This window comes from Oncorhynchus nerka, linkage group LG21 (assembly GCF_034236695.1).
Source record: "Oncorhynchus nerka isolate Pitt River linkage group LG21, Oner_Uvic_2.0, whole genome shotgun sequence".
Classification (NCBI taxonomy): domain Eukaryota; kingdom Metazoa; phylum Chordata; class Actinopteri; order Salmoniformes; family Salmonidae; genus Oncorhynchus; species Oncorhynchus nerka.
In genome coordinates, this window is record NC_088416.1 from 13,207,045 (window position 1) to 13,229,580 (window position 22,536).

The 22,536-nt window shown below is 46.5% G+C and overlaps 1 protein-coding gene across 1 annotated transcript; it reads left to right on the forward strand.

Moving 5' to 3' along the window:
• The first annotated feature begins 2,359 nt into the window (after positions 1 to 2,359).
• LOC115103481 (zinc finger protein 180-like) lies at positions 2,360 to 8,233 on the forward strand. Its single transcript, XM_065006318.1, has 2 exons — positions 2,360 to 3,005; positions 6,224 to 8,233. The coding sequence occupies exons 1-2, from the start codon at positions 2,654 to 2,656 to the stop codon at positions 7,069 to 7,071; spliced, it is 1,200 nt and encodes a 399-aa protein (XP_064862390.1). The 5' UTR covers positions 2,360 to 2,653; the 3' UTR covers positions 7,072 to 8,233.
• Positions 8,234 to 22,536: the final 14,303 nt, after the last annotated feature.

Sequence of the window (22,536 nt, forward strand, 5' to 3'; positions counted from 1 at the left end):
GTATTTTTAAATGTCAATAAATATGTATGTAAAGTGTACGTGTTTGTTTCACTGTAGATTTGTTTAAGCCCTCCTAGAAACACCTAATTTCATCATCCCACAGCATTAATTAAGGAGCTGTGTAGAAGCTGTTTAGCCCTAAGTAAAGGCCTTTCATAAAGAGGCTGTCATGATAAACCTGAATCCGTAAGTTTTCCCTCCATGTGTAGATCAAACGTCCTGCCTGTAAATCCTGGGTATGCCCACATCATTAATTAATAAGATGTGTAGAAAACTGTTTAGCCATAGTTAAAGGCCTTTCATAAAGAGGCTGTCATGATTGCATGTGCCTCATGTTTAACACGTATTGCTTGTTACAGAATACTACTGTTGTACATTTAATATCCCCTAGCAGATTTCGTTGCATTTGCACAAATTCTGTCATGTTACTGTGGTCTTTTTAAAAGTCAATAAATATGTGTGTAAAGTGTACATGTTTGTTTCACTGTAGATTTGTTTCTTCTTAGGGATTTGGTTCCGCTGGAGTGGGTCTAGGGTGTCAGGTAGGGTGGAGGTGATATGGTCCTTGACTAGTAGCTCTCGGGGTGTGCGAGAACACGTGGGCGGACGAAGAGAGAGCAGTAGGAGTAGCAGTGTTATCTGTGGTGATCCATGTTTCCGTCAGTGCCAAGAAGTCGAGGGACTGGAGGGAGGCATAGGCTGAGATGAACTCTGCCTTGTTGGCCGCAGATCGGCAGTTCCAGAGGCTACCGGAGACCTGGAACTCCACGTGGGTCGTGCGCGCTGGGACCACCAGATTAGGGTGGCCGCGGCCACGCGGTGTGGAGCGTTTGTATGGTCTGTGCAGAGAGGAGAGAACAGGGATAGACAGACACATAGTTGACAGGCTACAGAAGAGGCTACGCTAATGCAAAGGAGATTGGAATGACAAGTGGACTACACGTCTCGAATGTTCAGAAAGTTAAGCTTACGTAGCAAGAATCTTATTGACTAAAATGATTAAAATGATACAGTACTGCTGAAGTAGGCTAGCTGGCAGTGGCTGCGTTGTTGACACTACACTAATCAAGTCGTTCCGTTGAGTGTAATAGTTTCTACAGTGCTGCTATTCGGGGGCTAGCTGGCTAGCTAGCAGTGTTGATTACGTTACGTTGCGTTAAAAGAATGACAATAGCTGGCTAGCTAACCTAGAAAATCGCTCTAGACTACACAATTATCTTTGATACAAAGACGGCTATGTAGCTAGCTATGTAGCTAGCTACGATCAGACAAATCAAACCGTTGTACTGTAATGAAATGAAATGAAATGAAAATGTGATACTACCTGTGGAGCGAAGCGGAATGCGACCGGGTTGTTGAGTGCGGAAGTTCTATTCGGTAGACGTTGGCTAGCTGTTGGCTAGCTAGCAGTGTCTCCTACGTTAAGGACGACAAATAGCTGGCTAGCTAACCTCGGTAAATTAAGATAATCACTCTAAAACTACACACTCTAAACTACACAATTATCTTGGATACGAAGACAGCAAAGACAACTATGTAGCTAGCTAACACTACACTAATCAAGTCGTTCAGTTGAGTGTAATAGTTTCTACAGTGCTGCTATTCGGTAGACGGTGGACGTTTGCTAGCTGGCTAGCTGCTGGGCAGATAGCAGTGTAGACTACGTTAGGACGACGAAATACGATAATTACGCAATTATCTTTGTTTGATACAAAGACGGCTATGTAGCTAGCTAAGATGAAATTGCTAAGATTAGACAAATCAAACCGTTGTACTATAATGAAATGTAATGAAAAGTTATACTACCTGCGGACCGAAGTGCGGATGCGAACGCTCGCTCCAACCCGGAAGTACATTGTTACACCATGTAGGAGCAGTATAGACCTAGTCTGTTCATTATATACATCTTCATGATGTATTGTTACACCGTGTAGTAACAGTATAGACCTAGTCTGTTCATTATATACATCTACATGATGTATTGTTACACCACGTAGGAGCAGTATAGACCTAGTCTGTTCATTATATACATCTACATGATGTATTGTTACACCACGTAGGAGCAGTATAGACCTAGTCTGTTCATTATATACATCTACATGATGTATTGTTACACCATGTAGGAGCAGTATAGACCGACAGTAGCTGGCTACTTATTTAGATTTAGTTTGACTTAATGAAACTGCCTTAAATCTGCTGTAGTAAATATTTTTTTATTCACACTAATCAATCAGCACATTCAGGTCTTTCTATGTCTCAATATAATAGTATTATTTAATTTAATCCATTTAAAATAATCTTTGTCTGAAAATAAAATATGATCCTCAACTGCGTTTCTCCTCTCGTCAGCAGACGACGATGTGCGTCTTTCAGGCGACGCTGCCAGCGTGACGTATAATCTAGTGGACGGTTCTTCAGAAACAGCTCGTCAACCACCTCGGTAGCTTGCTAGCCAACATAGCCGAAAGATTCAAGCTATTTATACGCTTTCGGTGTATATTAGCTGCTGTGTTTTAGACACACATCTGTCGTATCTACTTGTTAACCTATTTAATGTCATATTACGTTATTTTGTATTAGTCAGCTATAGTAGCTGGCTGGTTAAGTTAGCACTGGCCTAGTCGCTAATGATAGCTAGCTAACATCCCCGAACATGAGCTCCCTAAACTACTCCCCTCCTGTTAAAGAAGAGGAGGTCTGCTGGACGGAGGAAGAAGCTCTGGGGCTGAACATTGTTGTGAAAGAGGAGAAGGAAGAGGAGGATGTTACAGTAAAACAACAAGTGGAGGGTGAGGCTGTTACAGTGAAAGAAGAAGAGAAAGACGTTTCAGTGAAAGAAGAGGAAGAGAAAGAGGAGGAAGACGCGTTCAGAGTGAAAGAGGAGGAGGATGTTACAGTAAAAGAAGAGGAAGAGGGGGATGCAGTTTTTGGAGTGAAAGAGGAAGGAGAGATTACTGTTACATTGGAAGATGAAGAGGTGGAAATTGGAGATGTGATTAACACCAGTAAGTACCGCCTTAAATGTGTTTTTTCACTTTGGATATTCGGAGTTGGCTCGTCAATACCTCTTCAACGGAGGGCCCTGGGATGATGACTGATATGTCTAGAGTCAGACAACGTAGAGAGCAAGTCACCCCTTGTTTTCTCCTTTCCGTTTCCAAAAAGTGACTTAACATATATATTTGAGAAGGGTCTATCTGCTGACCGCAGACTGGGGGGCACGGCATGTAGTGATTTTCGTGTAGTGATGATTTACTACACACCGTGCCCCCCAATAGTGCCATGTGAGAATTGGGTTGGCTACACCAAAGATTGTGGATATACTGACAAGATGATTCTCCACCCTAACAAGGGGAGTCTTTGTCTTCAAAGTGGCTATGCGGGTTGTCTAGCTCCCACCTATCCTTTCTTTGGATTGGTGGATACATCGTCTTATTGTAATCTATTGTTTATATTATATGAGGTTTGTTGACGTCCACCGCCTGTATTCAATGGAGAGAGATGCTAAGCTACTAGCATGAATATGCATAGCGATCTGGAGACAACTCCTATAGTGTTTTTATCAAAGTTGTCGATATGTCACGTGTCCATGTAACAGTATAACTTTAGACCGTTCCCTCGCCCGAACCACATCAACATCTGACACCCACGAAGCATCCTTACCCATCGCTCCACAAAAGCCGCGGCCCTTGCAGAGCAAGGGGAACTACTACTTCAAGGTCTCAGAGCAAGAGACGTCACCGATTGAAACGCTATTTAGTGCGCACCACCGCTAACTAAGCTAGCCGTTTCACATCCGTTACACTGGCATGACCTAGAGAGATACAACCTACTGTAACCTACTGGAATGACCTAGAGAGATGTAACCTACTGGCATGACCTAGAGAGTTACAACCAAGGGTATGCAAGCATTTCTAAACATTTTTCTCACTTTTATGGGGTATTGTCTGACGATTGCTTTATTTTTTTTAAATGGAACATTTTTCTATTTAATCTATTTTAGAATAAGGCTGTAACGTAACAAAATGTGTAAAAAGGGAAGGGGTCTGAATGCATGTATGTTGTATGTTCTAGGGCTGTCCCAGATTTTTTTTTAAATAGTATTTTCTTTCTACCAATTGATTGGTTGAAATTTTATGATGTGTATTTTTTTCATATAGACACACCCCATGTGTTTAATAACATCAACTGTATATGCAGAACTTGAACTGAACTGATGCTTCAAGCGTTTGATTAAATAATTAAGACACACAGATGACTTGAGGAAGACAGAGATCAATTTAACCAGAAGAAAATAACCAATTCCCGACCTGCTGCTGGCCTTTGTAAATTCTGACGTTATGCTCATGAAGTTTCCAGTAAAATCGTCAAACTTTTTCCATTTCCATTTGGAGAGCCAATCTGCGTGCCAGTTATGAATGAGTTACAACACCTGTTTGGCCCCGCCACTTCCTGGGTCGGTGAAGAGCGGTATTAAATTGAAATCTCACGCTCATCACCTGTGGAAGGCGGGGCTTCCAGCGAGGCATGGATTTAATAGTATGTTGTACCTAGTTTCCCTCCTTCAGGGAACAGTAGTTATAGTCATAACGTTACGCTTGTCATATGATGAAGTTGAACTTAAATACTGGATCTTGCTATCGGACAGTTTTTTGTATTCAGATCTCTGAAATGCTCTCTACCTACATAACATTTAGTGGCTCCTTATGTTATGCTGGGAAAACAGTTTTCATGCGCACAGAAATCCTAAATCATTTCAGAGTTTTCTAAATCCAATGGTTCTAACCGAGAGTCACCTTAACTTTATTGACAAAAGTTATGGGTCCTACAGTAGGTCTATGTTGTTGTTAGGTGAAGTTATGGGTCCTGCAGTTTTTCTATGTTGTTGTTAGGTGAAGTTATGGGTCCTACAGTAGGTCTATGGTATTTGTATAACTAGTGGTTTCTGTAGGACCCATAACTTAATCTATGTTATTGTTATTGTATTCACACCAATAATACTTTTCAATACTTTGTAGAATCACCTTTTGTAAATGACATCGCCGAAGTCAAGGATCGGTAGGACAGTCAGTTTTACGAGGGTATGTTTGGCAGAAACCCAGCATTTGTGAGAAACTGGTTGAAATGAAGGCCAGCTACTATAGTCAGAAAATCTATTTACGAGAGCGTGCTAGCCTGTTCATTTTATACTGGCTTCTCACGCACACACATTCACACAAACATACTCACACACGCACACACAAACATACTCACACAAATTCACACTAACATTAGCACAACATGTCCTGCTACCCAGCCGACAAAGATGAAGGGATTCCGGGAGACTTACTCCCCATCCTCCCTCAAGATAGGGAGACGCTGGGAAGTACTCTCAGGTGCCCCAGCCAAGGTCGGCGCTGAATCTCGCTCAGACAGTCTGTCTGTTAAATAAATAAGGTTTATAGACATATTGTACAGACAATTTCATACTCATACGATTATACGGCTTCAGGGTTCAGGGTGGACTATTCTAGTCATTCATATAAATTCCATCAACAGTGACCAGCTCGGAAACCAGATTGCGTAGCGAAGAAGGTACGGTGGGATTCGAAATGGTCGGTGATCTGTTTGTTCACTTGGCTTTCGAAAACTGTAGAATGGCATGGCATGATGGATATAGGTCTGCAACAGTTTGGGTCTAGAGTGTCACCCGCTTTGAAGAGGGGGATGACCGCGGCTGCTTTCCAATCTTTAGGAATCTCAGACGATATGAAAGAGAGGTTGAACAGACCAGGTGGAAAGCAAGGCCAGCCGTAGAGAGATGCTTATTGAAATTCTCCATTGTCGTGGATTTATCAGTGGTGACAGTGTTTCCTAGCCTCAGTGCAGTGGGCAGCTGGGATGAGGTGCTCTTATTCTCCATGGACTTTACAGTGTCCCAAAACTTTTTGGAATTAGTGCTGCAGGATGCATATTTCTGTTTGAAAAAGCTAGCCTTTGCTTTCGTAACTGACTGTGTGTATTGGTTTCTGACTTCCCTGAAAGTTTCATATCGCGGGGACTATTCAATCCTAGTGCAGTACACCACAGGGTGTTTTTGTGCTGGTCGAGGGAAGTCAGGTCTGGAGTGAACCAAGGTGTCAGACGTCAATTGTTGTACAACATCATGGCTACGCTGTTGGCATCACCTTTTACAGTTTCTGCTGTTGTGGGCCTTTAACCGTCTGACTTGTTGTTCACACAGGAGAGATACGGGACTACCGTGGATCCTCTGGGGAGCCTCAACGACAACATGATGCTGAAGAGGCAGAGAAGAGTCTCTCCACATCAGAACACCTCAAGAAACACCAGCGGAGACCCACAGGAAAGAAATCTCACTACTGCTCTGACTGTGGGAAACGTTGCAGAACTTCATCAGAACTTAAAATACACCAGCGAGTACACACAGGAGAGAAGCCTTATAGCTGTAATCAATGTGGGAAGAGTTTTACGACATCTAGCCATCTGATTGTACACCAGAGAACACACACAGGAGAGAAATCTTATAGCTGTGATCAATGTGGGAAGAGTTTTATTACATCTAGCATTCTGGCTCGACACAAGAGAACACACACAGGAGAGAAACCTTATAGCTGTGACCAATGTGGGAAGAGTTTTATTACATCCGGCATTCTGACTAGACACCATAGAACACACACAGGAGAGAAACCTTATAGCTGTGACCAATGTGGGAAGAGTTTTAATACATCTAGCATTCTGACTAGACACCATAGAACACACACAGGAGAGAAATCTTATAGCTGTGATCAATGTGGGAAGAGTTTTGTTCGATCTGGCAATCTGACAGTACACCAGAGAACACACACAGGAGAGAGACCTTATCGCTGTGGTCAATGTGGGATGAGTTATGTTCGATCTGACCATCTGACAGTACACCAGAGAACACACACAGGAGAGAAACCTTATAGCTGTGACCAATGTGGGAAGAGTTTTAATACATCTAGCATTCTGACTAGACACCAGAGAACACACACAGGAGAGAACCCTTATGACTGTGATCCATGTGGGAAGGGTTTTACTACATCTTGCTAGCTGCATTTACACAGGAGAGAAATCTTATGGCTGTGATCAATGTGGGAAGAGTTTTACAACATCTTGCCAGCTGACTTTAAACCAGAGAACACACAAAGGAGAGAGATCTTATAGCTGTGACCAGAGATACTCTGATGAAAGATCTCTGATCAATCATCAGAAAATAAATACATGAAGGAGTTGTTTCATGATATCAATGAAGTAATGTCACAATGTAGAATGTTTTGGCATTGTAGTAGGAGTATTCTAATGATGTCACAATGTAGAACCCTAACCCTTTGTCCCCTGTTCTATTGATTTCAACATGATATGGATATTAGCCTCAGGGGATAAATCCAGGCTCTGAATTGGAAGAGTTACTATTTATCTGATTTAACAAAAAGTGACTATCAAATAAGTTGTTACACTTAACATGTTGGTGACCCACTTGAATCAAATTGCACCACTTCAAAATGTAGCTGGCTGTTTTCTACAAGTTGTCCTCTAACCAGTGATGTACACATTATTCCCAGATTCCGTGTGGTTTTTGAGCTGTTAGTTTTAACAGGACGTGCAACCTCATCTCCCTCCTGCTGCACAATTGATTTCAACATGATATCGATGAGTGATGACAAATAAGTGTTGCGTTCTTTTATTTAGCAACCCCTACATTTAAATACATCACTCCCAAATGTAGCTGACTGTCTTCTGCAGGTTGTCCTCTAACCAGTGAGGTGAAAGATATCTCATTTCCATGTGTTTTTTTAGTTGTGTTAGTTTCAACATCACGTACAACCTGATTTCCCCCCTAATCGATGTCAGTGATTTATTGCTACTTGTCAAAACAACCGCGTTTTTGGTGCTTGTGCAGTTTATAAGGTGCTTGTTTAAGAAAATACTTCATATGATTATTGTGGCAGATGTTTGTATATAGAACATTTTATGTTTAGGATTTCAAGTTATCACAAACTTTCTCTGCATTTGGATTATTGATTTGGACACGTTAAAACTGTGACATTGGGGCTATCCCACCTAGGAAAATGTCGTTGAAAATAATACTTTGCCCGACGTACAATATATGTTTGGTATTAGTTGAAAGTTGAAAAGAAACAATTTAATTTCAACATACTTGCAGCCTATACACATGGTCGCAGTGTAATAAATTGGTCTATAATCAATTTTATGAACAGTCCTACAGCATTCAAGTGCTAAATGTCTTCATTTCACAACTGAAGAAGCATGATTCAAATCGCCTCATATTTCTCTGGGCTCGAACCCAGAGTCTGGTGGCACAGCTAACACTGCATTGCAGGAGGCTGTGCACCACCCAGGAGGCTGGAAGTTGTTTTCCAGATATAGGATATATTTGTTGTCTTTAGGGGGAAGGTGTTACAGGCTTTGGTTTTTCCATTTATGTTTTGAGGTTAGCGGGTAGGAAAGGAGGATACCTTGTTCAACTGAAATGTGTCTTCGGTGCACTGATTGGTGTCACCTCGTTAGTCAGTATGTGTTACACCTGTGCTGGCTTGTCCATCTCGTTAGTGGGAAGGTGTTTCACCTGAGCTGGTCCAGGTTCTATTTAAGAGTGTCTGGCCCAGTGCTCCAGTTGTCTGACAGATGTGGAGAGTCAACACCTTTTAGTTGCTCCACCTTTTTGGCTTGCTGTTTATTCCTGTTTTTGATTTGCTTCCTGTTTCTAAGTTTGAGGTGGTGGGACGGGTGCGCCATCGTCCGTGAGGAGATGGCGCAAAGTACATATGGACCGTCGGTTCCGGGGATTGGACTGGCCAACACGGTGCGCTTTTCTTGGCGGGGAAAAGAGATGGAGCCTTGGGGGAGAGAAACGTTCGGGAGGAACATCCTAATGGGGCACCTAAAATTGAAGGTTAAAGATGTTCTATGCCTTCAGGGGAACCCAATGGAGAAGGGTTTTGATGTAACCCTATATTTGGAAGAAAAACACAATGAGATTATGAAGACGGTGACGGAAGGGAAAGAAGAAGGTCCCCTGTGTCATTACACGGTGACCAGCCTGGCAAGAAACAACTTCAGGGTGGTCACCGTAACCATGTACAATCCGCACGTGAAGGACGAAGAAGTGAGGGCCTTTCTGGGGAGGTACATGGACAATGTCTCCTCAGCGAGGTACCTCAGGGACTCCCTGGGTTTCTGGAATGGGAAGAGAGGCTTCCAGGCGTTACTCAGGAGTCCCCGAAGAGTGTGGATGGCTACCTCCATCCTCCGGCAATGTTCTCCCTGGGGGCTGACAGGGGAACCCTATACTATGCACGTCAGCCCCGTTCTGCAGGCGTTGTATGGCCTACGGCCATACCCTGGCCTCGTGCAGTAACAAGAAATGTCGGTTTTGTGGGTCGGAAGAGCACGAGGCCAGGGAGTGTGACGAGCCCAAGGCTTGCCACGGGTGTGGCTCAAGAGCACACCTGTGGCGTGATTGCCCGGCTCGTCACAGGTCATACGCGTCTGCAGCTGGGGGGGGAGCGGGGGATGGGGGAGGAAAGAGAGGACGCATGCGGATTGTACGGATGGCACAGGGGAAAGGACGGAGAAGGACGAAGAAGGGAAGAATGAAGAGGCGAAAAGAAAGAGGAGAGAAGATGGACCGAAGGAAAAAGAAGGAGAGAAGAAAAAGAAGGCGGAAGAACGGGAAGGAGCAGAGAAGAGGGAGAAGGGGACAGTGGTGCGAGAAGGAGTGGAAGAGGTGATGGGGACGGAGGGAGGTGTGGAGGTGGGAGGGGAGGGGGTGGGAGGGGGAGATGGGGGAAGGAGTGGGGGACAGCCTGCCAGGCTTCCTCGAGGACGAGACAAGGGAATTGATGGGGGTTAGCGGGGATGGGACGTTGTGTCTCCCCGCTACCTCCTACACCAAAGAAGAAGGGGAAGAAGAGGGGAAGTTTGGCAGGTAGTGAGAGGGAGGGGGTGTGGAGGGGGGGGGGGGCTAAGAGAGTGGCGGGGGAGGGGAGGGTAATTTGTCCTCCTGTTTGCCTCAGCCCCTTGCATTTTAGTGGATGACTCCAGTGAGGGGTCGGTGGGCTGTTTGCTAGAAGGATCCCAACTCCTCTTTGAGGAGATGGGGTCCCCTACATGCAGCCCCGAGGCAAACAGGGAGGGGGATGGTGGGTGGGGAGGGAGGACCCAACACACTGCCTGGGTCATGGGTTGGGATGGAGGACGGGGGGCGTCAGGAGTGGAGAGGACGTCCCCGCCGGTGGAGATGGACCAGGGGAGCATTGGGTGAGTCTCCTGTTTTTTCTTTGGTTTTTGGGGTTTTATTTGTTGTTAATAATTAAATGAATAGTTCTGTTTCTTTTTTTTAGTCTAAATGTTAGGGGATAAGGAATAATGTTAAAAGGAGGGCGGTTTTTTGTTATTTAGAGGGTGTGGGGTTTGATTTCTGTTTTTTACAGGAGGTTCACCTGAGGGATGGTGGGGATGTGTGTAGATTTAAGAGGGAGTGGGATAAGGGGGAATCTTTTGGGGCATAGGAGGGGTGCACTCAACAGGAGTAGGGATTTTGTGTGGGCATAGAGAGGTTAAAATAGAGAACACTTTTGTAATAATGCAGGGTAGAGTTTTGGGGATAGATGTTAAGTTTAGAGAAGCTAGATATAGGTTAATTGGGGTGTATGGGCCACAGGTGGCGGCAGACAGGAGGGAGATGGTGGACTGTCTGGCGCCCTGTGTGTTACAAACAGGCACTTGGTGATAGGAGGAGACTTTAATATAGATTTAGGGGTAGGCGGTGATAGCAGTGCAGGTGCCATCTCTGGGCTAATGGCTTGCCATGGTCTGGTTGATGGTGGCCTGCACACTACTCCGGCAATGGTCGTTCCTACATGGCGCAACTCCAGGGGGTTGCGCGGAGGCTCGACTACATTTTTGTATCCAGGTCTTTGGGTCAGTTGTCTGGGCGGCTGTTGCCTGTTTTCTTCACGGATCACGACGGGGTGTTCCTGCAGGTGGGGTCGCCAGTCTGCCTCTTCGGTAGGGGTACTGGAAGTTAGATCGGGATATACTGGAGGAGCAGGCTTTCGTTGACGCATTTTTTGTTTCTTTCGGAGGCTTGACGGCCTCCGGTCTATGTGCGAGGGGTGTTAGAGTGGTGGGATTTAGTTAAGGGGAGGATAAGGGCTTTTATAATAGGATATTGTAGAAGGAAAAAAAGGGAGGAAAGGAGGGAGGTGGATCGTATCCAAAGGTTAATTGAACTCGAGTACGAGGCAGGCAACCTCGGCGGGTCGATTGACTGGGAGAGATTCGCAGCCCTAAAGGCGCAGCTCAGGGAGCTGCAGGAGCAGAAGGCTCGAGCTTTCCTGGAGCGTGCGCATAGTGGCTTTCTAGAACATAATGAGACTTGTTCCGCGATGTTCTTTAAGTCGGTTAGGGCCAGGCAGAGTAGGAAGGTAATGCATGGAGTTAGGGAAGAAAATGGTAGTATAGTAAGTAAACCAGAGGAAATGGTCAGGGTGACAACTGATCATTTCCAAGGTTTATTTAAGGAAAGGGAAATAGATGTAGAGCAGGGAAATGTGTTTTAGAACACTTGTCCCGGCGGTTGCCAGAGGACATTAGAGACGTGATGGAGGCCCAGATCTCACTAGAAGAGGTTGAGAGCGCTCTTAGGAGGATGGGAAAAGGGAAGGTGCCTGGGATGGATGGGCTGCCGGCTGAGTTTTACCTCAAGTTTTGGGGTATACTTGGACCAGTGGTTCTCGAAGTCTTGAAGGCCATCCTTGAGACGGGGTCCCGGGGATCAATGGCTGTTGGTGTGCTGTCACTTCTTTATAAGAAGGGGGAAGCAACTGACCTTGGCAACTGGCGGCCATTGACCATGCTGTGCGTAGATTACAAGATTCTTGCAAAGGTTTTAGCAGACCGGTTGCGCACAGCCCTTCCCTACGTCGTCCACGAGGATCAGACGTGCGGGGTAGAGGGCCGCTCTATAAGATGGAACCTACAGTTGATCAGGGATTCCATCGCTTGGGTCGAAGATAGAGGGCTGCCTTTAATGGTAGCAGCGCTAGATCAGGCGAAAGCTTTTGATCGCGTGAATAGATCTTTTCTATTCAGGGTGTTAGGTAGATTAGGATTTGGGGAGAAGTTTATAGGATGGATCCGTACTTTATATGTCGGAGCGGGGTGTCGAGTTAGTGTAAATAGTCACTTAGGTGACGTTTTGACCTCTCGTCTGGGGTCAGGCAGGGATGCCCACTCTCGGCTCTCCTCTTCATACTGTACATGGAGCCTCTGGGGGCTGCCATTAGGGCAGACACAGGGGTGGAAGGCTTGTTGATCCCTGGAAGTGGTGGGCTGCGTGTTAAGATGACGCAGTACGCCGACGACACTTCCTTGCTGTTGTGCAAGGACTCGTGCCTGACAAGGTCCCTTGCCATCTTTGGGGATTTTACCCGAGCGTCGGGAGCAGTTCTGAACCATGCAAAGTCTTCCGTCAAGTTTTTCGGAAGATGGCGCGGTAGAACGGATGTGCCTGGGGGGTTATCTCTCTGTGTAGGGGCCCAGAGGATTCTCGGGGTTCATTTTGAGACCTCCGGCTCAGCGACGCTAAACTGGAACATGCGTATCGCAGTGGTACAGAGGAAGCTAGCAATGTGGAAGGCTAGGTATTTGTCTTTTATGGGCAAAGTCCTGGTCCTAAAGGTGGATGTGTTGCCGTCTCTTTTGTATTTGGCATACATCTACCCATTGCCGGCTTGTCTGAGGAGGCCTCTAGTGAGGCTTGTGTTTCAGTTTATGTGGAGTGGCAGGTGCGAGTGGGTCGCCAGGGCACGCATGATCTGTCCCATCGGGGAGGGAGGTAGGGGGGTACCACATTTCCCCCTCAAGCTGGACTCAATTTTTGTTTCTTTCTTGTTAGCGGAGCTTGCTCAGCCAGTGATACACCCGTCCGGTTACCTCCTGCGGGTGTTCTTCTCGTACCAGGCGAGAAGCGTAATGGTGTGGTCTAACGCGGTCCTCGGGCGGAACAGCTGCCGTGGCACTTTGGCCATGCGGCCAAGTGGCTGCGTGCGCACCCCGAGGTTGAAGTTGCCCGAGTAGGTTTAGACCACAGGCACCTGTACGAGGAGGTCAGGCAGGCAGGGAGTCCTGCGCCTGTAGCGGGCATCTCGTCAGTGGTCTGGGAGGGAGTGCAGGCGCGGGGCCTGGACAACGGGCTCAAGGACCTGAATTGGTTGAGCCTTCATAAGCGCTTGCCGGTACGTTCCATCTTGTACCGGTATAGTTTGGTGCAATCCCCACCTGTCCAAGATCTTCTTGTGGCAGGGAGGAGACTGTGCGCCATGTCTTTTGGGACTGTGCCTTTGCCGGACTAGTCTGGGCTAGGGCACGGGTGATGCTAGGTGTGGTTAGGAGTGATTTTGTTTTGACATGGGCTAGGCTAGAGAGAGGCGTAGGGAGAGCAAAGGGAACGGATAGGGACAGGTTTTGCTCTGGCTTCTCATGAGTCTCTTTAAAAAGGGACTGTGGGAAGCCAGGAAGAATTTTGTCAAGACAGGGAGAGATTGGGGGGTGGAAGGGATAGTGAGAAGGGTGGAAGGTGATTTGAGGGGGAGGATGAAGAGGGAGGAGAGGAAGTGGGGGAAGCATGCGGCACGGGAGAGGTGGAAAGGGGGTTTAGGGCTGGGAGTGTTAGAGTGAGTTTGGTAAGGGGATAGATTAGGGAAGGGGAGATAGGGAAAGGGTTAGGTATTGGTTAGGTATGACGGGGAGGGACGATGCTCCCCTGAGGTTTGTTTTTGTTTGGTGTTTGGTGATTTGGTTTTGTAAATATAAGTAAGTAATTAAGAATGAATGAGAGATATGATTTTGTAAAGTGTGAATGGTTTTGATTGTAAATAAATTATTTTAACCACCTTTTTGGTTTTGCGCCACCTTCGTCCTATTAAAGATGTTTTTATTTCAGGTTGAAGGTTTCGTACTGAAGAGAGCCTTATTTTGAAGAAGAAAAAAAAAATGAATCCAAACAAGCAAACCAGGTCGGTTCCGGGGACTGGTATAGCAAATACCGTAAGATTTTCATGGACTGAAAAGGAGATGGTGCCTTGGGGCAGGGAAACTTTTGGAAGGACCATATTGATGGGATGCCTCAAGATAGAGGTGAAGGAAGTGCTCTGCCTCCAAGGCAACCCAAATGAAAAAGGTTTTGATGTGACATTTCACAAGGAAGAGAAACATGATGACGTATTGAAGATGGCAAAGGAAGCGGGAAAAAAAGGACCCCTGTGCCATTATGCGGTGACCAGCCTGGCAAAGAACAACTTAAGGGTGGTCACCGTAAACATGTACAATCCGCATGTGAAGGATGAAGAAGTGAGGGCCTTTCTGGGGAGATAAGTCAGCCTCCATTTTGCAGGCGTTGTATGGCCTATGGCCATATCCTGGCCTCGTGCAGCGCCAAGAGGTGTCGATTTTGTGGGTCGGAAGAGCACGAGGCCAAGGAATGTGACGAGCCAAAGGCTTGCCACGGGTGTGGCTCAAGAGCACACCTGTGGCGTGATTGCCCGGCTCGTCACAGGTCATACGCGTCTGCAGCTGGGGGGGGGGGATGGGGGAGGAAAGAGAGGACGCATGCGGATTGTACGGATGGCACAGGGGAAAGGAAGGAGAAGGACGAAGAAGGAAGAGGCGAAAAGAAAGAGGAGAGAAGAAGGAAAAAGAAGGAGAGATTAAAAAGAACGTGGAAGAACGTGGAGGAGCAGAGAAGAGGGAGAAGGGGACAGTGGTACGAGAAGGAGTGGAAGAGGGAACGGGGACAGTGACGGAGAAGGAGGGAGGAGTGGAGTGGGGGGACAGCCTGCCAGGCTTCCTCGAGGTCGAAATGAGGGATTTGGTGGAGGAGTTAGCGGGGATGGGACGTTGTGTCTCCCCGCTACCTCCTTCACCAAAGAAGAAAGGGATGAAGAGGGGAGCTTGGCAGGAAGTGAGAGGGGAGGGGCGGGGGGGCTAAGAGAGTGGCGGGGGGGGTAATTTGTCCTCCCGGTTTGCCTCAGCCCCTTGCATTTTAGTGGAGGGGTCGGTGGGCTGTTTGCTAGAGGGATCCCAACTCCTGTTTGAGGAGATGGGGTCCCCTACATGCAGCCCCGAGGCAAACAGGGAGGGGGGATGGTGGGTGGGGAGGGAGGGAGGACCCAACACACTGCCTGGGTCATGGGTTGGGATGGAGGACGGGGTGGCGTCAGGAGTGGAGAGGACGTCCCCGCCGGTGGAGATGGACCAGGGGAGCATCGGGTGAGTCTCCTGGTTTTTCTTTGGTTTTTGGGGTTTATTTGTTGTAAATAATTAAATGAATAGTTCTGTTTCTTTTTTTAGTCTAAATGTTAGGGGGTTAAGGGATAATGTTAAAAGGAGGGCGTTTTTTTGTTATTTAGAGGGTGTGGGTTTTGATTTCTGTTTTTTACAGGAGGTTCACCTGAGGGATGGTGGGGATGTGTGTAGATTTAGGAGGGAGTGGGATAAGGGGGAATCTTTTTGGCTCTTAGGAGGGGTGCACTCAACAGGAGTAGGGATTCTGTGTGGGAATAGAGAGGTTAAGGTAGAGAGCACTTTTGTTATAATGCAGGGTAGAGTATTGGGGATAGATGTAAAGTATAGAGAAGCTAGATATAGGTTAATTGGGGTGTATGGGCCACAGGTGGCGGCAGACAGGAGGGAGATGGTGGACTGTCTGGCGCCCCTGTGTGTTACAAACAGGCACTTGGTGATAGGAGGGGATTTTAATATAGATTTAGGGGTAGGTGGTGATAGCAGTGCAGGCACCATCACTGGGCTAATGGCTTGCCATGGTCTGGTTGATGGTGGCCTGCACACTACTCCGGCAATGGTCGGTCCTACATGGCGCAACTCCAGGGGGGTTGCGCGGAGACTCGACTACATTTTTGCATCCAGGTCTTTGGGTCAGTTGTCTGGGCGGCTGGTGCCTGTTTTCTTCACGGATCACGACGGGGTGTTCCTGCAGGTAGGGTCGCCAGTCTGCCTCTTCGGTAGGGGGTACTGGAAGTTAGATCGGGATATACTGGAGGAGCAGGCTTTCGTTGACGCATTGTTTTGTTTCTTTCGGAGGCTTGACGGCCTCCGGTCCATGTGCGAGGGGGTGTTAGAGTGGTGGGATTTAGTTAAGGTGAGGATTAGGGCTTTTATAATAGGATATTGTAGAAGGAAAAAAAGGGAGGAAAGGAGGGAGGTGGATCGTATCCAAAGGTTAATTGAACTCGAGTACGAGGCAGGCAACCTCGGCGGGTCGATTGACTGGGAGAGATTCGCAGCCTAAAGGCGCAGCTCAGGGAGCTGCAGGAGCAGAAGGCTCGAGCTTTCCTGGAGCGTGCGTATAGTGGCTTTCTAGAACATAATGAGACTTGTTCCGCTATGTTCTTTAAGTCGGTTAGGGCCAGGCAGAGTAGGAAGGTAATGCATGGCGTTAGGGAAGAAAATGGTAGTATAGTAAGTAAACCAGAGGAAATGGTCAGGGTGACAACTGATCATTTCAAGGTTTATTTAAGGAAAGGGAAATAGATGTAGAGCAGGGAAACGTGTTTTTAGAACACTTGTCCCGGCGGTTGCCAGAGGACATTAGAGACGTGATGGAGGCCCAGATCTCACTAGAAGAGGTTGAGAGCGCTCTTAGGAGGATGGGAAAAGGGAAGGTGCCTGGGATGGATGGGCTGCCGGCTGAGTTTTACCTCAAGTTTTGGGGTATACTTGGACCAGTGGTTCTCGAAGTCTTGAAGGCCATCCTTGAGACGGGGTCCCGGGGGATCAATGGCTGTTGGTGTGCTGTCACTTCTTTATAAGAAGGGGGAAGCAACTGACCTTGGCAACTGGCGGCCATTGACCATGCTGTGCGTAGATTACAAGATTCTTGCAAAGGTTTTAGCAGACCGGTTGCGCACAGCCCTTCCCTACGTCGTCCACGAGGATCAGACGTGCGGGGTAGAGGGCCGCTCTATAAGATGGAACCTACAGTTGATCAGGGATTCCATCGCTTGGGTTGAAGATAGAGGGCTGCCTTTAATGGTAGCAGCGCTAGATCAGGCGAAAGCTTTTGATCGCGTGAATAGATCTTTTCTATTCAGGGTGTTAGGTAGATTAGGATTTGGGGAGAAGTTTATAGGATGGATCCGTACTTTATATGTCGGAGCGGGGTGTTGAGTTAGTGTAAATAGTCACTTAGGTGACGTTTTTGACCTCTCGTCTGGGGTCAGGCAGGGATGCCCACTCTCGGCTCTCCTCTTCGTACTGTACATGGAGCCTCTGGGGGCTGCCATTAGGGCAGACACAGGGGTGGAAGGCTTGTTGATCCCTGGAAGTGGTGGGCTGCGTGTTAAGATGACGCAGTACGCCGACGACACTTCCTTGCTGTTGTGCAAGGTCTCGTGCCTGACAAGGTCCCTTGCCATCTTTGGGGATTTCACCCGAGCGTCGGGAGCAGTTCTGAACCATGCAAAGTCTTCCGTCAAGTTTTTCGGAAGACGGCGCGGTAGAACGGATGTGCCTGGGGGGTTATCTCTCTGTGAAGGGGCCCTGAGGATTCTCAGGGTTCATTTTGAGACCTCCGGCTCAGCGACGCTAAACTGGAACATGCGTATCGCAGTGGTACAGAGGAAGCTAGCAATGTGGAAGGCTAGGTATTTGTCTTTTATGGGCAAAGTCCTGGTCCTAAAGGTGGATGTGTTGCCGTCTCTTTTGTATTTGGCGTACATCTACCCATTGCCGGCTTGTCTGAGGAGGCCTCTAGTGAGGCTTGTGTTTCAGTTTATGTGGAGTGGCAGGTGCGAGTGGGTCGCCAGGGCACGCATGATCTGTCCCATAGGGGAGGGAGGTAGGGGGTACCACATTTCCCCTCAAGCTGGACTCAATTTTTGTTTCTTTCTTGTTAGCGGAGCTTGCTCAGCCAGTGATACACCCGTCCGGTTACCTCCTGCGGGTGTTCTTCTCGTATCAGGCGAGAAGCGTAATGGTGTGGTCTAACGCGGGTCCTCGGGCGGAACAGCTGCCGTGGCACTTTGGTCATGCGGCCAAGTGGCTGCGTGCGCACCCCGAGGTTGAAGTTGCCCGAGTAGGTTTAGACCACAGGCACCTGTACGAGGAGGTCAGGCAGGCAGGGAGTCCTGCGCCCGTAGCGGGCATCTCGTCAGTGGTCTGGGAGGGAGTGCAGGCGCGGGGCCTGGACAACAGGCTCAAGGACCTGAATTGGTTGAGCCTTCATAAGCGTTTGCCGGTACTTTCCATCTTGTACCGGTATAGTTTGGTGCGATCCCCCACCTGTCCAAGATCTGCTTGTGGCAGGGAGGAGACTGTGCGCCATGCCTTCTGGGACTGTGCCTTTGCCGGACTAGTATGGGCTAGGGCACAGGTGATGCTAGGTGTGGTTAGGAGTGATTTTGTTTTGACATGGGCTAGGCTAGAGAGAGGCGTAGGGAGATCAAAGGGAACGGATAGGGACAGGTTTCTGCTCTGGCTTCTCATGAGTCTCTTTAAAAAGGGACTGTGGGAAGCCAGGAATAATTTAGTCAAGACAGGGAGAGATTGGGGGGTGGAAGGGATAGTGAGAAGGGTGGAAGGTGATTTGAGGGGGAGGATGAAGAGGGAGGAGAGGAAGTGGGGGAAGCATGCGGCACGGGAGAGGTGGAAAGGGGGTTTAGGGCTGGGAGTGTTAGAGTAAGTTTTGTAAGGGGATAGATTAGGGAAGGGGAGATAGGGAAAGGGTTAGGTATTGGTTAGGTATGACGGGCTTGTATTTTGGGTTGGATATTGCATCCAATTCATATTTTATTCAATGGCATTTCCTTAGAATGTTCATTAGTCTTTCAGTTGTTTTTCTTCTGTTTTTCATCCTCTTATGTTTGTGTACTAAATATTTCTGTTTATTTTCATTGTTTTTTCCTACGAAGCCATTATGTTGCATCCATGTCTGAAATGTGCTGTATAAATAAAGCTAGATTTTAACATATTGTAAAACAAATGAACCCAATGACCGACCAATCAACAGACTCTTGGTCCCTCTTAGTATCCCCATTGTCCCTTTGAACTAGACCAGGTACTGTGTTACAGCTGCTCTCTCCTCCTCAATGCCATGAACTAGACCAGGTACTGTGTTACAGCTGCTCTCTCCTCCTCAATGCCATGAACTAGGTCCAAAGCCCTCTCGTCCACGGTTTCCCCAACCTAAACTCACTGAGATGAGGTCCAAAGCCCTTTCCTCCACGGTTTCCCAACCTAAACTCACTGAGATGAGGTCCAAAGCCCTCTCCTCCACTGTTTCCCCAACCTAAACTCACTGAGATGTGGTCCAAAGCCCTCTCCATGGTTTCCCCAACCTAAACTCACTGAGATGAGGTCCAAAGCCCTCTCGTCCACGGTTTCCCCAACCTAAACTCACTGAGATGAGGTCCAAAGCCCTTTCCTCCACGGTTTCCCAACCTAAACTCACTGAGATGAGGTCCAAAGCCCTCTCCTCCACTGTTTCCCCAACCTAAACTCACTGAGATGTGGTCCAAAGCCCTCTCCTCCATGGTTTCCAAAACCTAAACTCACTGAGATGAGGTCCAAGGCGGTGACGTCTAATAGTTTGTTTGGTTAACCACGTGCACGTGAGTAACCTTGCCTGAAGACTTGTTAGGTTCCCAAGCATTTTAAGTTGGTGTCCATGTTTCATGGAAAGAGACAGCAAAGTTTAGCCCAGAGTGTACCAGGTGGACATTGGGTTTGATTCAGACCCTGCCAGCATGGCCAAATATTTATTCCAAGGTCATTAACTTATAACCACAGAACCACCCCAGCCCTTTCATGCGTGACTAGATTTACTGCCATGTCACCGCCTCAGACACCATTTACAATGTTGGCTGAGGTACGAGTAAAACATGACACATTTCCTAACCATTCACAATGCTGGCTGAGGTACGAGTAAAATATGACGTATTATTTCCTAATTGTAAAAAAATGGCAAGGCTTTAGCTCAGTGTGCTTTTCCATTGTTGAGGAAAGCAGGGGAAGTGTTGTGAGTAACAGAACTGCCTGAGATGTGTGGGAAGGGAAGCTGCTCACTGATTGGCTGTAGTGACAAGGGTCCCTCCCAAAATCTATCACTATTCCGACTGACATGTCAAATTCACAACTAATAGGCCAAGCCTCCACAGACCCTGTCTTGTATTGACAAACAGAACAAATCATTTCACATTCAAATATGTCATTTTAAATAGCTCAATTCAATCCAGCTGGGCCTTTTTAACACAGACAGTTGTTCCTGCTGTAGATGTTATGCCTTTGTACAGATCTAGGATCAGCTCTACTCCACAATGCATATACAGTACCGGTCAATTGTTTGGACACACCTACAAATTCAATGTTTTTTCTTTATTGTAACTATTGTCTACATTGTAGAATAATTGTGGAGACATCAAAACTATGAAATAACTCATATGGAATCATGAAGTAACCAAAGAAAAGTGTTAAACAAATCAAAATATTTTATATTCTCCAAGTTTATCATTTTAAAAGGCTAATAATTGATCAGTAGAAAACCCTTGTTTTCTAGCTGAAAACTGTTGGTCTGATTAAAGAAGCAATAAAACTGGCCTTCTTTAGACTAGTTGAGTATCCGGAGCATCAGCATTTGTGGGTTCGATTACAGGCTCAAAATGGTCATAAACGAATAACTTTCTTCTGAAAATCGTCAGTCTATTATTTTTCTGAGAAATTAAGGCTATTCCATGCGAGAAATTGCCAAGAAACTGAAGATCTCGTACAACATTGTGTACTACTCCCTTCACAGAACAGTGCAACCTGGCTCTAACCAGAATAGAAAGAGGCCCCAGTGCACAATTAAGCAAGAGGACAAGCACATTAGTGTCTAATTTGAGAAACAGACACCTCACAAGTTTTCAACTGGCAGCTTTAACAAACAGTACCTGCAAAACACCAGTCTCAATGTCAACAGTGAAGAGGTGACTCCAGGATGTTGGCCTTCTAGGCAGAGTTGCAAAGAAAAATCGATATCTCAGATCATTTAAAAATAAAAATAAATGAAGATGGGTAAAATAACACAGACATTGGGCAGAGGAAGATTGGAAAAAAAGTGTTATGGCCAGACGAATCTAAGTTTTGGAGGTATTTGGATCACAAACAAGAACATTCATGAGATGCAGAAAAAAATGACACCTGTCAAGCATGGTGGAGGCAATGTGATGGTCTGGGGGTGCTTTGGTGGTGGTAAAGTAGGAGATTTATACAGTGTAAAAGGCATCTTGAAGAAGGAAGGCTATCACTCCATTTTGCAATGCCATGCCATACCCTGTGGACGGTGCTTAATTGGAGCCAATTTTCCCCTACAACAGGACAATGACCCAAAGCACAGCTCCAAGGGAGCAGCTTGACCGTATGATACATAAAAAGTGCCAATCAAGCCAATCCAATTTGTGGGAAGTGCTTCAGGAAGCATGGGGTGAAATCTCTTCAGATTACCTCAACAAATTGACAACTAGAATGCCAAAGGTCTGCAAGGCTGTAATTGCTTTAAATGGAGGATTCTTTGACGAAAGCAAAGTTTGAAGGACACAATTATTATTCCAATTATAAATTATTATTTATAACCTTGTCAACGTCTTGACTATATTTCCTATTCATTATGCAACTCATTTCATGTATGTTTTCATGGAAAACAAGGACATTTCTAATTGACCCCAAACTTTTGAACAGTAATGTAGGTTCAACAGGTTTGAGCAACACAGAATTTAGAACAGTCACATTATTATAGAAGACGTCCCACACGCCCTAGAGCCTGTGCAGCGTAGCCTTTATGTCATCTACTAATCCACTGGCCATTTTCGAGAGCATCAAATCCATGCTGAATTGTGGGTAAATTGTGACTGGCTGACTGATTTATAAATAACAACGAGGAGTTATTTATGATGCAAGGGGATTTGTATATCAGTCAGTTGGCAGTCGCCTACAGTGTCAAACAAGCCCAATACCAATCCAATCAGGTGGTTGTTCAACGAAATTAAGCTTCAGAAGTTGTTGATCACGTGCTGCTGATAAAGTGATACAGGCATCAGCACACTGTTTACTGCTTAGCGATTTGGACGTATGCCTCGTAGCTCCGGTATCAAACATAACACCCCTACCGAAAAGTTGACAAAACAAAAAGGAGCAAGCAGGTTGATTTTCTCTTTGGTTTTGTGCCCACGGTAAGAAGGCACCAGAGTCTATGGTGCTAATGGGTTCCCACTAGATAACACAACCACACATTTCATAAAAAGGTGTGGGTGTGGTTAATGTTTGCAAGCTTGAGCTAGCGACCGAGCTAGCATACAAACTCTGTAGCACAGAGTATATCCTCCATATGATGTTGAGAAATAGTGCATTGTGGGTAGTTTCGAAGAGATCTGGAAATAAGTGAATAAATATGTAATGATGCAAAAACATAACTGTTTGTGCTTATAGGTAACCAGATCT

Bases quoted from the DNA above. Each gene is read 5' to 3' on its own strand.
- LOC115103481 (XM_065006318.1), top strand. From the start codon at position 2,654: ATGAGCTCCCTAAACTACTCCCCTCCTGTTAAAGAAGAGGAGGTCTGC. The intron at 3,006-6,223 runs GTAAGTACCGCC...TTGTTCACACAG, and splicing joins TGGAGATGTGATTAACACCA to GAGAGATACGGGACTACCGT.